General features: G+C 52.8%; 2 protein-coding genes across 2 annotated transcripts in view; both read right to left on the bottom strand.

Moving 5' to 3' along the window:
* Positions 1 to 15150, bottom strand: part of LOC128144560 (UDP-glucuronosyltransferase 1A1-like) — a 169520-nt gene that overhangs the window by 12645 nt on the left and 141725 nt on the right. The gene's annotated exons all lie outside the window — the stretch shown is intronic.
* On the bottom strand, positions 6808 to 9980 carry ARL4C (ADP ribosylation factor like GTPase 4C). Its single transcript, XM_052793541.1, has one exon. It carries the CDS (start codon positions 9810 to 9812, stop codon positions 9234 to 9236), a length of 579 nt encoding a protein of 192 aa, XP_052649501.1. The 5' UTR covers positions 9813 to 9980; the 3' UTR covers positions 6808 to 9233.

Genomic DNA, 15150 nt, shown 5'->3' with positions numbered 1-15150 from the left:
AGCCCCATGCCAGACCTTGGTCCCATGAGTTGGCAGAGAACAATTCAGCTCAGTGCTGAGATGAGGCTCCCACCGCATCCCAGTGCCCAGTGCCATCAGGCACATGCCTGACCACGATGGGGGAAAGCAGCTTTCATAAGTTGCAATGCAGGTCCTTCAGCCATTAGTGAAGATGAGGCTCTTCCAACTCCAACTCACATTTGAAGTCAGCCCAGCGCTTCTCTCTCCTAACACATGCTTGGGCTGCCATGCCAGCCCTGCTGGGACACTGGTACATGGTTGCCTGCCGACGCTGAAACCCTGGGGAAAATAAGGTCCTGGTGACACAAGAGCTAACGAAATATTTCCAGTATACTCTCCCTGGGTACAATTATATATATATATAAAACAGAACAGAGGTTGGATATAAAATATATATATATATATATACATATAAAAACATACCCAGGACTTATTTGCAAGTAATTACAGATAAAGAACTTGAACATTGCCACGGTCTCAGCAGATACAGACCCTCCTTCTCCCTCCCATCTTTCTGCGTCACTTTCTCTGTTATCTAGCTAAAAATAAAGGAGCGTTGGGCACCCAAGTCTCCCATGGGCAACCGCATGATAAACATCAAGCCTTGGCATTAGCAATCCATAAACAGGGGTGGGTGCTGCCTCAAGAGGCACCTGGGCTCCAGCCCTGCAGTAAGGCTGGTGTGGGGAGGTGTTGGGGAACGAGGACATTGCTCATGGACCCCAAGCCCTCCTCTTCCAGGCTGTCCCTCATCCAGAACTAAGCCAATTTTTAGCTTAAAATGAGCCAGTACAGGCTCTGCTCAGCTGAGAGCATCCTCAGAGGTTATAAAACCCTCAGGCTACAGTGATAAAACTCCAGCAGGGCTCGCTTTTCCCAAACCAGCCCCTTCAGTGACCTCCCAACGGGTTTATGGCCGCCTCATGCTCCACCATGCTCTTCAAACACATTGTCACACCAGGGCATCCTCGCCTGCACTCACGCTTCGGTTTGCACCCATTACACCCCAGCAGTTACCAGGGACACAGAGCAGCCAGGCTGAAAAGAAATGCTGATGCTGAGGTTTAACAAACAGTTTTAGCCACCCCGCCCCGCTTTGCTCTAATTGAGTTTTACAGGGGGTCGGCAGGGGAAGGAGGAGGGGGCCCTGGATGAGTTATTTGTCCTGCATGAGGTTTTGTAGCTGATGAGAGACAAATCATCATGGGACTCTTTGCATCACACCCTTGTGAAGAAAAGATGAAGGTGGGCAGCACCTTAGGAGAGGCTGGGCTGGGTGGGAAGATGGCTGGCTTTGGCATCAGAAGCTGCAGGCAAAACTGGCAGGGGCTAATTTTAAACCATCCTTGCCCCATTCTCAGTCTGAGATGCTCCGGAGCTGCTGGAAGTCCCAGAAGAAATGCAGCAGGTCCCGGGGATGGGCTGAGGTTTGTGGGGAGACTTCAGCAAGGTCTCCCCACCTCTCTGGTGGCATCACCAGATGCTACCCCTTGGCCATGCATGGGAGACAAAGACCTGCGCAGTTGGCCAGTTCTTCTGGAGATGTGGCTGTCACTAGCTAGGTTGGATGGGGAACAACCGAGCACACACTCCAAGAATAGTGTATGGGTGGTGGGTTGTTATTTTGGTTTTTTTTTTTCCCCCACAACCCATCGTCATCTTGGCACCAACCAGCTCTAACAGATCCCTCCTTCTAAGTAATCAGGTGGTTTCTAAGGCTGGCTGGGAAAGAGCATGGTCTGTCCTGGGAGGAGGTGGTGGGCAAGAAAACATTGCAAAGCTGCAGCATTGCCATTCCCCCTCCTGCCTTTGGACATTTTAAACAGGGAGCAGAAGCCAAAGGATGGGGAAATTGCCAAAGAGTTGAAAGGGCCCCCTTGTTAGAGAACGCAAGCGGCCAAGGAGAGGGCTTCCCAAGAGCTATTTAAACATTAACCAGCACAACAATTGCCCTGTGTTCCCATTTCCCATTGCCACGCTGGTCTTTCACCTCTGCGTGGGTGGATCTGCAGGGTCCTGAGCTGCCTCCAGCCCTGGAGACACGGCCTGTCCACTGCTGGCACAGCACTACGGCGGTGATGGGAGCTTCTGTGCCATCTCCTCTGCCTGCAGGACTTCATTACCATCCCTGTAGCTGCAGGGGAGCCCACAAGTATGGAGTCCAGGGTTTAAAATGGGTTATTAACCTCCCTCTTGCAGCCATAACTTGGAGGATACGGCTGGAGGGTTTGAGAGCGCCACAGGTCATAAAATAAAGTCAGCATGGCATGGAGCTGCTGGCTGCTGAACCGAGGCACTCAGCCCTGATGTAGCTCTTCCGCCCACAGTGCAAGCAGGAGTACTCAGACCTGCAGCAATCTTCCCCCACCCAAGCACCATTCAATCCCTTTCCCCACCATGTAAGGGACCATCTTGCAGGTTTAGCATCTTTAGTATGGGGATCTGAGTATCACACCACCAGCACCGATTTCTTTTTTTAGCCTTGGGAGTAAGAAAAATGCTGGCAACCTTGTTTTACACCTGTGGAAAAGAAGCGTGAGGGCATCTGAAGTGATGTGACCAAGGTAAGGCAGGAGCCAGTAGCAGAGACTGGAAAACCACATTGAACCCAGCTTTGTGTTCTGCCCTCTTTCCAGCAGCAAAATACAGACTTGAAAGCAATGCCAGGTGGGATCAGGAGCTTCAGGTTTGCCTGTCTCCCCAGATACCAACTTTTGGGAATGCTTCAGCCCCAGCACTGGGGGATCACAAGAAATTTCATGAGCTGACAGTAGTCCACTCCAGCTGCAAAATTTGGGTACCACTAGGCCAAAGTAATAAAAATAAGAATAAATAATAATAAATAATAATTAAATGTAACAATCATCATCATCATCATCATCATCATCATCTGTGGGTTGATGAAGAGCTGGGTGAGATGATCTCCACCTTCCATTCCCCAGTGTCTGCAAGCAGGCTGTCGTCCCTCTCCCCCAGCGCCCCGTGGCCCTGGGCTCAGCAGCACTTCTCACAGACTCTCCTCGTGCTGCAGCATTTTTGCAAGCCATAAGATGTCATTAGTCAAGGCTGTCAGGGAGGGAGGACAAGGGGGTCATTAGGCACTTGGGATTATTTCTGGTCACCTGTTGGCTGAGTATAGCTCCAGTGCAAACACCTGGGGGATTTATAGGCTTCATAACTCACTTTTCATCAGTATTTTAATGCAGTTGCTGGAGAGTTGCTCTTTTTTGTAAGCATTCCTCCCTTAAATCTCACTCGAATATCTGAGGGAAGCAAACACAAGGTAAGCTGAAATAAACAGAATGGTTTATTAGAGCAAATATTTCCAGTCTGGGCTCTCCATATTCCCTAGTCATCATGAACTATCCTCAATGAGAATATGCTTGTGCTGAAATGTCTCAATTTTGCTCTACTAGGCAAGCGCTACCTTTTTTTTTGCATGAGGTGTGTAAAGTGCCTTGTGTCCTGCAGACCTCACTCACAGCAGTGGCCTTTTGCTGCTCAGACAAAAAGTACATGTGATTTGGGGTAATTCACATTCAAGAAGCTTTAGGATGGAGCTGACTGAAAACAAAGCAAACGGGATCCCAGTTTGAATCAGCGTGGGATTTTTTTTTCTTCTTGTAATGGTTTATACACCATTCTAAAGAGATGGTCATCCTCACCACACCCAAACTTTGACCAGAAGTACCTTGTGCTGTGCAGATATAGCTCTCTTTGCATTAAACCATGCTGCAAGGATTCAGTGCCCTACGAATTACACTAACCAAGATGATCCTTTTAAAGATACTTGCTTGGGAGGCAAATCCCATTTGAAATAAAGCAGAGGGATTTAGCTTAACAAGGCAAACCAGGGAAAGAGAGGGAGAAGGACTTGTGTAACTGAGACACTAAGAGGCAAGGCAGAACCTGCAGAAGAGGGGCCGCAGAGCTCTTGGGGTAGAGTCCTCATGAAGCTATATGCATGAAAACGTAGGACATTCCAAGCCATCAGAGAGGTGTTAGAAGCACCCTTGTCCATGAGAGCAAGTGGAAATTGCTCAGCAGCCCTCCCTTGGTGGCCTTCAGAGAGGGTATGTCAGGGACCTGCAGGGAAGCGGCAGGAGACACACTGGTAGCTTCTCTCTATTTATTTCTGTCCCGACCCCAACTCCTGCTGCTCCTGGCTAGACCCCAGCCCTGGTCCATTCTCTTCTTGCCTTTCTGCCATTTGAAAGGTTGCAGGTCCTTCTCACCCGCTCCTAGCCCATGCTTGTGGAGATCCGATGCAGCTGACAGCCTAACTGCTTCCTCATTGCTTTTTCTCCCCGCTGGTGCCATGCAGGGGCAGCATCCTTGGGCACTGCCTGGTGGCTTGGGCTCCACATGCCATGAGGGTCCCCAAACATTGGGCTGGGGACCACGGCTCCAGCATCACTTGCTGTTTCGCTGAACTGCCTGCTTGGGGAGATCGTACGGCAGCATAAATCACAGCCGGCATGCTGCTTCAGGGCACCACAAGGTCAGCACGCTCCTTGTGCAATGTTTTCATGACAACTGGCCTAAACACGCAAAAACCCCTGCTGACAAAAGCACTCTCTGGCCAGGAGGAGAGGCTGTGTGGCTTGAAGGAGGATGTCTGTCCTTGCAGCTCGAGGCACAAGGAGCTTTGCTTGCAAGAAGACACAACTCCTCCCACCCCTTCCTGCAAGCCAGTGGCTTTGGCAGTAAAATAAACTGAGACATCCCAGCTCAGCCCCCCCCCCCGCCCTGCTCACAGAGCTGGGGGGGAGATCCAGTAACACAGTCACATATGCACAAAGTCACAGCCTCTCAAAACCTACAGCCCAAACCCTTCTGGCTGTTTCTCTTCCTCCATCACAGGGACAGGGATGGTTCCCCCTATTAAACCAGGAGGAGGAAAGCCCCCCCCAGCTCCATGTGGGACATAGCATGTCGCCCTGTGTGCCCAAGGGATCCAAGTCTGGGCTCCCTGGGGCACAGATAAGCCTGAACAGGGACACAACACCAGCGTGCACAACTCCGCGCCAGCAGGAAAACCCCCATAAATCGGCTCCCACTGGGTGGGATCAGTGAGGATGAGTCCCTTCACGCTAAGGAGGGTGCAGGCAGTGCAGCATCGGCTCCTGGGCTTTCAGATCCATGAAATGCAGGCCAGAAGAAACATGATGTCCCGCATGCTGCCTGAAAAATGGGGCTGGAGGGGCAAAGGGAAGCGATGGTCAGAAGCATCTTGAGGAGTGCTGGACCGGACCATGCTGCCCACCATGCCACCCCTGTGGCAGAGAGACAGGAACCCGTTGGTGATGGTCTGTGCGAGGAAGGAGCCTGTGGGGAACTGCACCTTTCAGAGGCTTTCCGCATGGTCATGAGGCAGCTGAGCACTCAGCAACTCAATCCTTGAATGCCACTGATCACCATCCAGCTCAGCTTCAAGCGGTTTCTGGGCGTGAACCAACAGCCTTGATAGGAGCTCAGTAACTGCATCACTGAATAAGCCTTTAGGTTCATTTTAAGGTCCTGCAACCCTTTAGAGCCCCAAGACCCTGATCCTGCAAAGCAGACAGCACATCCTCTCACCTGGGCACTCTGCACCCTGGAAACCAGGGAGTCCACCTGGGCAGCAGAGAGAAGCCTAGTGCAAAACTCGAGCAGGTTAAGCGCTCACAAGCCCAGCCAAATCACGCTTTCACGAATTGGGCTTATCATTTCCTCCCTGGCTGGCATGTTTTAAAAAGAAAGCAAAAAGTCCTTTACCACCCAGCTCCGGCTCTCCTCTCCGAAATGTCACCCTGTGTTTCCTGTGTTAGCAGCCACCCAGGAGCAGAGGCAGCCTCCAGCTCTGCAGCATCCTGTTCTCAACTGCCCGCCTGGTGCTTTAACCCCTGCAGACCTGGCTCTCTGCCACTGCAACGGGCTTGCCTGAGGACACACATTTAAAAAAGCCACACCGAGCAAACCCAAAACTTTCTCGCTTCCTCCTCTAAGTGCTGTGCACCGGGTGATCGCCTCCTTCACATGGATTTAAAATAAAGAGGTGAGGGAAGAAAATACCCACACCAAACAGTATTCCCCCCTTTCACGGACAGCAGCAGAGATGCAGAGAAATTAAGTGTCCTGCAAAAGAGCTCAGATTTCATTAACTGCAAAATTATCGATGTTTCCCACGTCCTAGAGGGACACGCTGCAGAGGGACGCCATGTGACAGACCCATGCCAGCGTACCACTGGGTGCAGAGTGATCCTGAGCAGGTCCCTTCTCTGTCCCCATGCCCAGCTCCTTCATAACATGCAACGAGAACCAACTGTAAAATGCAGCATTGATATTAGAGAAATAAGCAGAACAACACTTTTTTTTTTTTATCAGGCCCTTTCATTGTATAAATAATTTATTTCAGTTCACAGCATTATGTCTGCATCTTTTAAAAAAAGAAGAAAAGACAGGAGGAACAGAGACTGATGGACAATGGCAAGGGTAGGACACGCGCAGCAGGATATCCAACACTGATGGGAACACTGCGAAGGTACCTGGGAAAATGAGACTGGTACCTTGTGATAGCTGCTAAAAAAAAAAAAAAAAGGTCATTCAAACATATTTAGAGAAGATGCACAACCTTGCAAAAAGCCCAGCTCATTTTTCAGAGCAACAACCCATGCAGTTTCCCTTAACCACCGTTTTGCTGAGGCACCTCTTCTTCTAGTCCACCGTAGGCAACGCACATCTTCATACAGGAAAAATCAGCATACGGTTGTGAAACATTACAAAAATACCACGGAAGCCATTAGCTACTAATTGGAAAAGTCTTTTTAATTATTGCAGAAAGCAGAGTTGGTAGGAACGGCACCACCACAGCGTCCCACCTGGCTCAGCTGAAGCTTCAAGCCTGCGCTGACAGTTCAGCACACGCTTCAGTGCTCTGCCAAAAACTAGCCATTTCTCCAAGGGGATGCTCAGCTGAGCTGGGTGTAACAAACTCCCAGGAAGGACCGAACTCTGTAAATGCATGCCACCGGGCTTTCCATGCCAGCGTTTGCTAAATCAAGACCTATGTCTTGACAGCAAGGAGGCAAAACCCACAACTAATAGCCTGCACGTGTCATTGTTAAAACCTGATCACTTTTGAGTTGGTGGAGAAAACGTAGCTTTATGTTTCACCTCTAAAATGTGTCGCTCTCCAAAAAAAGGGTTACTGCACGTGGCTTCTGTGGCATCAAAAATAAATAATTTTTTTTTTTCCTCTCTTGACAGCAAGTACCAAAGTGTTGGAGGTGAAGACAAAGCAAAGAAAACCCAAGGAAGCGGGAACAGAGCCACCTGAACTGATGGGACCAGCCCACTCACTCAGCACACAAGTCAGGACTCACGTTGGGAACTCAAATCCCGCAAGAAGAGAAATAACTACTTGGCTGCAACATTTGTTTCCTAACAAAAAACCCGCTATTTGGAAGGTGCCGCCGCGCTCATTGCTGCAAGGGGAGAATCAACTCCCTGAAACCCGAAGGGCATTTTTCTTTTGTCTGCTTGGTGGTTTCTCCTTGGCTGCTCTGGGAAGGGGTTTTCAAATGGGAAGGCTGGTGTAAAATCACCAGAAAATCCTGCCAGACTGCGTGGCTCAAAACTCAGGGTATTTGGCCCCTGAGGGCTGCCTGCTTCTGCTCCGTGGGCAGCATGGAAAGCCACGACCCTGCTTTTCTCCTCCAGAGAGCTGGGTCCCAGGCCAAAACACAGACAACAAATGGCTTTTTGGTCCCCAGTCCCTTCCAGGTACCAAAATTCACCTGCAGAAGGACGCAGCGGGGCCTGACCCTGCCCCGGGCGCTCAGCAGGCAGAGGCAGCCCACACAGCTACTGCTGGCAGCAAGGGGCTCTCTGCTTTGTATCGGGTTTAAATCTTTATAAAAAACTAGCACCCCCCAATGTTACCCCCCCGCCCCCCCATGTCTCCTCACACCCTGCCATTTTCCCGGCGCTGCCGAGTCCCTTTCCAGCAGAGATTTCGCAAGCTCTGGCCATCTCAGCAGGCAGTGCCGGCAGCTGTCCGTCCGTCCTGCCCTGCCATGACCCCCCCAAAACCCCACGTTTAGCAAGCGCTGCCCTGACCTCTTGCACCGACAGCACAGTGACCAGTAGACGCTTGCTTTTTCTGTTTGTTTTGTTTTGTTTTTTAAATAACCCCTAGTTTGGATCACCCCAGCTGGAGCAAATTAGCACCTTGGAGCATGCCTCTGCCTGGGCACGATAAAGACCTGCTCGGGGCTTTGCTTCAGAAGATGACACAATTAAGCCTTTGAGAAGGAGGACTCCTGGACACCCCCCCCCCCCCCAAACACTTCCAGCAGCGTTCACCCAAAACCCTTGCCTTTTTTGATTTTTTTTTTTTTTTTTTTTTAAGCAAACAGCTTAAAGCTCAGCACCGGTCAGCAGCTGCTAGGCACCCCCGGAGCCGCAGGCTTAGCAACCCCCCCCCGGCTGAAGGCTGCCTGTCCTTGCTCTGCACCCATCCGCACCCTAAAACACCAGCCAGGAGGGGGAGTGGGGGGGGTTGTCCTCTTACCCATCACCCCCCCCCCCAAGACATTTTGTGCTGGTCCACCCCCCCCTCCCCCTCCGCTTTCGACACCCTTTCCCACCCACAAACGCGGGGGAGGGATGCGGGGATGCGGGCAAGTATCGGGAAGCCCCCCTCACCGCTGACCTTGCCAAACCCGGGTGCTGCCTTCATCCCCCCCACAGCATCCTCGCCCCCCTCCCCCCCCCCCCAAAAAATGCACACGTTAAAGATCCAGAAGCACGCTGGGCTTCTCTCAAATGCACTTCAACAGGGTCCTGCCCTGTTCGCCCCCGGCACACAAAAAAAGCTCGGTGGTCTCGAAGGACGGAGGGGGGTCTCGGCCCGGTAGCACGTCTCCAGCCCGGCCCAGGGGCCCCAGGAGATCCGGATCCGGCCCTTGGGAGGACGGCGGTCCGCGGCAAGGGGCGGTGGGAGAAGGGAGATGCCGGCTCTCGCCCGCAGCCGGGATGTGGGCTTGGCTGGCGGGAGCGGCTTTGTTGTCACCACTATTGTCTTTTCATTCGGAAAGGGGGGGGCGGGGGGAGAAAAAAGAGGAAAAAATAATAATAATAACGATTAAACCCAAAAGAATCGCTTTGGTTCTCTCTCCCCCTCGGTTCCTTTGTCTGCTTCCCCATCCCTCCCCGCGTCCGCGGGGCTTCTACCGCTTCTTCTTCTGCTTGAGGGACTTCCTCCGCTTGAGGATCATCTCGTAGAGCTTGTCCATGCCCTCCGTGAGCCCCTCGCCGATGATGGCGCAGGCGGGCTGGATGTGGTAGGTGGTGGAAGGGGTCAGCTCGTGGAGGGCCAGCTGCTTCTCGATCTCGGCCACCGGCAGGGACTTGGGCAGGTCCTGCTTGTTGGCGATGACCAGCAGCGGGGTACCTTGGTTCTCGGCGAACTTGGTCACCTTGTGCAGCTCTGTTTTGGCCTCCTCCAGCCGGTCCACGTCCACCGAGTCCACCACGTAGATGATGCCATCGGTGCAGCGGCTGTAGGACTTCCAGAGCGGGCGCAGCTTCTCCTGCCCACCCACGTCCCAAAAGTGGCAACTGATGCCTTTGGCCGTCCCGTTGCTCAGCCGGATCTTCTCCGTGTTGAAACCGATGGTGGGCACGGTGTTGACGAACTCGTTGAACTTCAACCGGTACAGCACCGTGGTCTTCCCCGCCGAGTCCAGGCCCAGCATGACGATGTGCAGGGACTGGAAGGCGGAGATGTTGGAGGAGATGTTCCCCATGGCCACAGCTCACGCCGCCCTCACAGCCCCGCGCCCATCCCCGCGCCGCCGGCCCGCAGGGGCACGGCTGGGGGGGGGGGGGGGCGGCGGCGGCGAGCTGGGCTGGGCTGGGAGCAGGCAGCGAGCAGGCAGCAGGCAGGGAGCAGGCAGCGCGGCTCCACGCGGCGGCAGGGCTGCGGGACCCGCCGGCCACCGCCCCGCCCGGGAGGAGGGGCCGCGCCGCCGCCTTCCGCCGGCTCCGCCCGCCCCCCCCGCCCTGTCTGCACCCCCACCTGCCCGGCTTTTCTCCTGCCTGCACCCCCACCTGCCCGGCCTTTCTCCTGCCTGCACCGCCGGAGGGGCGAGGGGGGGGGGGCTGACTTGCTGCGCCCCATTGCCCGGGGAAAGCCCCGGCGCGGGGGTCACCTGGGAGCGAGTGTCCCCCGCCCCGTGCTTAAAGCTTGCTTATCCCTACGCTTTGCATCGTCACCGACCACAGAAATCATAAAAAAACCCCTTAAAATAGTACCAAGCCGAAGCATCATTCATTGCGCGTGAGACACAAGGAGGGACCTTCTGCTGCACCATGTGTCATCCCCGGCTGAGGGAATTGGGGGGGGGTGTTGCAAAAGTGGTTCAGGCACAGCTCTGCGGGGACGACTGGGACCGGTGACGAGCTAAGCCCGGAAAACGGGTGAGCGATGCTCTGCTCCTGCAAAAGCAGAGCCTGCGCTGGCAACGAGACCTCGGGAGTCATCACCCCCCCAGCCTGGTGCTGGGACACGGAGCATCTGCATGCCCCAGGGGCTCGCACAGTCTCCCAAAGCTGAGAGATGCAGGGAAGGGAAAACCTCACCTGCGCTGAATCCAGGGCGAGGTGGGGGGGGACAGGCTCACCACTGCTGTTAATGCTTTTTGCATCTCATACTTTGTCAAAGCTGTCAACGCCCTCAACCCATGTTAAAACCCCTGAGGTCTTTGTGGCCAGCCAGCCCCCCAGGGCCCAGCACAGCTCAGTGCCCCAAACCATGTAGCTGCTGGCCCAGCTACTCCTCCTGGAAGCCCCTTCCAGGCTAGTGTGGGGACAGGGAAGCCACCCCCACTGCATGCTCTGGGGAAGGCCTGCCCCGCTCTTTGCCATTGCATTTATTTCTGGTATTGCTCCTGAGCTGAAGAGCAGCAGCAGGGTTGTTCCTACGATATTACCTATCCCCTCTTTTACAGCATTTGTAAAATAAATATCAACTGTATCTGACAGCTTAACTAGAAAGCCCCAGAGAAAGAAGTGTGCTGCAGAAGACAGATACTGCTTTTAATTTAAGATGCTTTCACCACACAGCGTGCAGTGAGGATTGTCAGGCTGGAGTGGGATCATTTCTCATATTCATATTTCATCCCAAGGATGTGTGTTGTGGCTTTGCATGGAGATAAGACTACCTGCTAACACATGCCATCATTAAAAATACAGGCAGCTCACTGTGACGGTCTCTGGAGGTGACACTGGGCGCAGTTTTGATGGAAATCATCATGTGGTGACAGCGTGAAAAGTGCAGGGAGCTGCATTCCCGCCAGCGTGCAGCTGGGAGAAACGCTCCTTGGCACACGTGAGGTGGCATCGCCTCCGCGCTCTGCACAGCCGTTCAAAAAGCAAGGCACAGGCGTTGCACAGGCTGGAAAATGAAAACCTGTTGTGCACTGGTGTTGTCCTCATCAGCTGGCCTTTGAGCTGGCATGAGTTCAGGCTTTTCTCCGCAACCACGTAAAGGTAATGAGAGCAAGTAGAGAAAGCTGTGAGTGATCACCTGACTCCAGGAGCTGGAGCATTAAAGAAAAAAAATGCCAGAAATAGAAGAAAAGGGTCATATCTGTGAGTGGAGTCACCAGCAGATCCAGCACTGCTCTCTTCGCTTCTGCCTGAATTGCTCCAGCAAAAGCTTTCTTAAATGCTGCTGTGCAGGATAATCCCAAGGCAGGTGCAACCTGGGCTGCCCCCAGAATTAGTGGTTAATCGGCATGCAGTAGGTTTGTGTTTTAGGAATTTACCTTTGGGCTGTGAGGAGTGGCGGGTCCAGTGCAGGAGATGCTGTTTCAGCCTTGGCTGTTGTGGCAGGGCAGCACTCACCAGGGAATTCCCCCTCTCCATCACTTCCAACCCTTTCCCTCCCTCCTCCTTCGCCCTCACTGCTGAAGCCAGCTTCGAGCCTCAAGTTGAAAGGCTTCCTTTTCTAAACAGGCCAGCAAAATTTCCTTTCCCCCAACAGCCAAAGTCCAAAGGAGACACTTCCCTCCTCTGTGCCCCTCCTTTTTTCACCCCAGCATTGATTGTGAGTTATAAATAAAGGCAAGATTAGATAGACAGGCTGATCAAACCTAGGGGATGTTCTAAAAAACGGCCTTATATCAGATGATCCCAAGGGGATGGAGATAAAGAGGAGCGTTGCAGTAGTAAATTATGCTGCAGCTAATGCCCGCTATCCATAAATAAGCTGTTAAGACCTCCGCTGAATGTTAAGCGTAGAAATAACAGTCTTAATCGCAGCTGAGAGGAGTCTGCCAAGTCCATTCAGTGGCAAATTTAGGGAGAGGAAACCCATCTTTTCCACACACACCCTCTCCTCTGCTTTTTCTGCCCCCCCCCCTTCCATCATATGAAGGTTAAGCAGCCAAGGTTAAAGCCAGCATTAGCATCTAAATGTGTGTCTGCGAGTCTCTGACAAAGGGACCGCTCGCTGGTCCCCAACATTTCGCTCCAGCAGCAAGACGACTGTTGCTGCCATAGTAACTGTTTTCAGACATGGCAATTATTTCTTCCCAGCTCCCCCCCCCCCCCGTCCCCCATCCCATCTCCCTTCCCCCAGCTCATCTTGCGCTTCAAAGTATCTTTTTTCATTTTTTTGGAGTGAAACACAAAGGGCCAGAGCCCGCACACATCCACCGGCGTCGTGCCCAGAGACAACGGAGGGATGCTTCCCGCGCTTCCACGGCCTGCTCACAGATTATCCCTAATAGTGACTTTTAATCTGCATCCAATTAGCCCTTTATCACCCAGGCAAAGCGAAACCTTGGAGCAGCAGCTTTTGCCAGCGGTTTCTGGCAAAGCCGGTGACTTGGACTGGGGGGAAATCGGTTTGCGGAGAGCATCCCAACTCCCGGAGCATGCAGGATCCTCTCTGCCTCCTCTCCCCTTCCTTCGTAATAGCTCCACTTGTCTTAGTCCGCTCCCTTTTGTTTCTGCATTAAAAGCAGAGACACCAGCCCAAACAAAGTCAACAGGCAAGGGCTGTAATTAGGGCTGCCCCCGTTCTTGGGGATCCCTGAGGCTAATTAATAACATCCCCATGACTAATGCCTGGGCTGCAGGAACAGTCCAAAGGCTACGCTGAGAGCCAGAATTGTGGCAGCCACCTCTCCAATAGCTGATGGTGGGACAAGGCACGGGACTGGCGTCTCCAGCCGGCGTAGGAGGGGCTGCTCCCCTCTTCTACCAGGGTTTTGTGGGTGAGCTCTGCCCGAGTGGTGGCTTTCCTGGGCCTGCATGAGCTGGGAGAAGCAGCACTAGTTAATATTATGTAGGAAAGTTTCATCCCTGTTTGCCAGCCCTGGCGGTGGGGGAAAGCCCTTGGGGAGGCTTTTTGGGGTCAGTGCACCAGTGCCTGTCATGGTCAGCATCCTTTTCTTGTCACTCTCCTTCCCGCCTTCATGAACTCTCTTCCTTTCCAAGGACCTTCCATCCCACTCACTGGTTAATGAGGCCAGGTAATGCGGGATCATTATGGGCTGAATAGCCTGTGAGTCCCATAGGAGCCTTTTGGATAGTAACTCTGAGGGAAAAGAGCATCACAGATTTAATGGGACTCCTTTCTCCCAGGAAAGGCAGCGTTTTATTCTGCGGTGCTGCAGAAGCAGGGTGATACAGCTAGGTACCCCCACAGAAAGGGTTAATGGGGGAGAGCAAAGGGACACAGGGGAATAATGAGAGAGAGAGAGGCAGATACTGAATATTTCACACTAGATTATCCCTCTAAGTGCTCAATTCACACCTCTGCTACCAGTTTCTTGAGTGGTTTCTGGAGACGGCCTGGCTTGGGTGTTTTTCTGTGCTTTGTCTCACCCAGTGGTGTTCAACTCTGTGCTGGGAGGGTCTGTGCCCCTTGGAGTGGAGCCCTCCATCCCTGCCAGCTCCTGCCCATTTGAGCATGCAGGCACTTGGGGCAAGGGCCAAGGAGGTCTTGTGGCTCAGAGATGTCTCCAGGAGCTCCTCGATCAATGGGTGGGTGGAGGATGGAGGGTTGTGCAGATGGAGGGCTGGATAAAAGCAGCAGCGTAACGGAGAAACGGCTGAATCCACAGAGCTCCTAATGCAGGAGTGAGAAATAATCCGTTCATCTGCAGCACAGCAGCTCAGCTCCATTTCATGACCTCAGATGCCTCCTCAGGCCAAGCAAACTCCTTCAAGGACCAGCTTAAAGCCTACTTTACAGCCTCATCCCCAGGAAACGTGGAACAGCCACAAACTGAGGAAGAAGAACAAAGTCTTCCTCTAAAGGAGTTGATGTGAAAACAGCCTTACCAAGGCAGCACAAAATCCATCTAGCCCAGCATTGTGTCTGTAAGCCCCTAGGAGTGGAGGCAGTTGGAGGAGCACAAGACCAGGGCAGATGTGTATTAGAATTTTTGGTGGGTTTTTCCCCTCCATGAATTCGTACAAACCCACCATGAAGCTTTACAAGCTTTTAGCCTTCTCAGCATCCTGGGGCAGAATGCCACAGTTTACTGATTTTTGCTGGATAAAGAGTATGAAACTGCCTGGAAATGTCCTCTGCAAACTCACACAGACCAAGTACAGCCTTGCAGGTTAAAGCAAGGTGAGCGCAAAGGTTTTCTGGCAGGTTAGGCTGGGATTTTCACCAGAAATCGCTCTTTTTGTGCTATGCTTGCAATGCAGCCCTAACTCTGCCTGTCACTGCCCCCTCCCCCCGACAATCCATGAAATTCGGCAGGAAGAACAAAACATCTGCCTGACTTGAGCAGGCAGAGACAAAAGAAGCGAGCTCTCTGCCTTTGTTCCCATGATGTGCTGAGATGACAGACATCATTTTTGCACGGCGAGTGCTGCGTCCCACCGCTGCAGCTGAGGGCACCGGGAGGGGACACGGGGCTGACTTACACCGGATCAAGCAAAACAGCACTGATGTTCCTCTCTTAACATCTGCACTCTGGTTTGGATGTCCTGACTGACTGCTTGGATGCTTGGAATAAAATCCTGTGTGGGGAGAGGGAGGAAAGCAGGATGTCCTCCTCTGATCATTTTAGGAGTTGAGGTTTCAGCAGCGTTAGGATTTATCTGCTGTATCTGGGA

Source organism: Harpia harpyja, chromosome 7 (assembly GCF_026419915.1).
Source record: "Harpia harpyja isolate bHarHar1 chromosome 7, bHarHar1 primary haplotype, whole genome shotgun sequence".
NCBI classification, from domain to species: domain Eukaryota; kingdom Metazoa; phylum Chordata; class Aves; order Accipitriformes; family Accipitridae; genus Harpia; species Harpia harpyja.
Note: the sequence above shows the minus strand (reverse complement) of the source record. Positions and strands in the feature narration are given on the sequence as shown.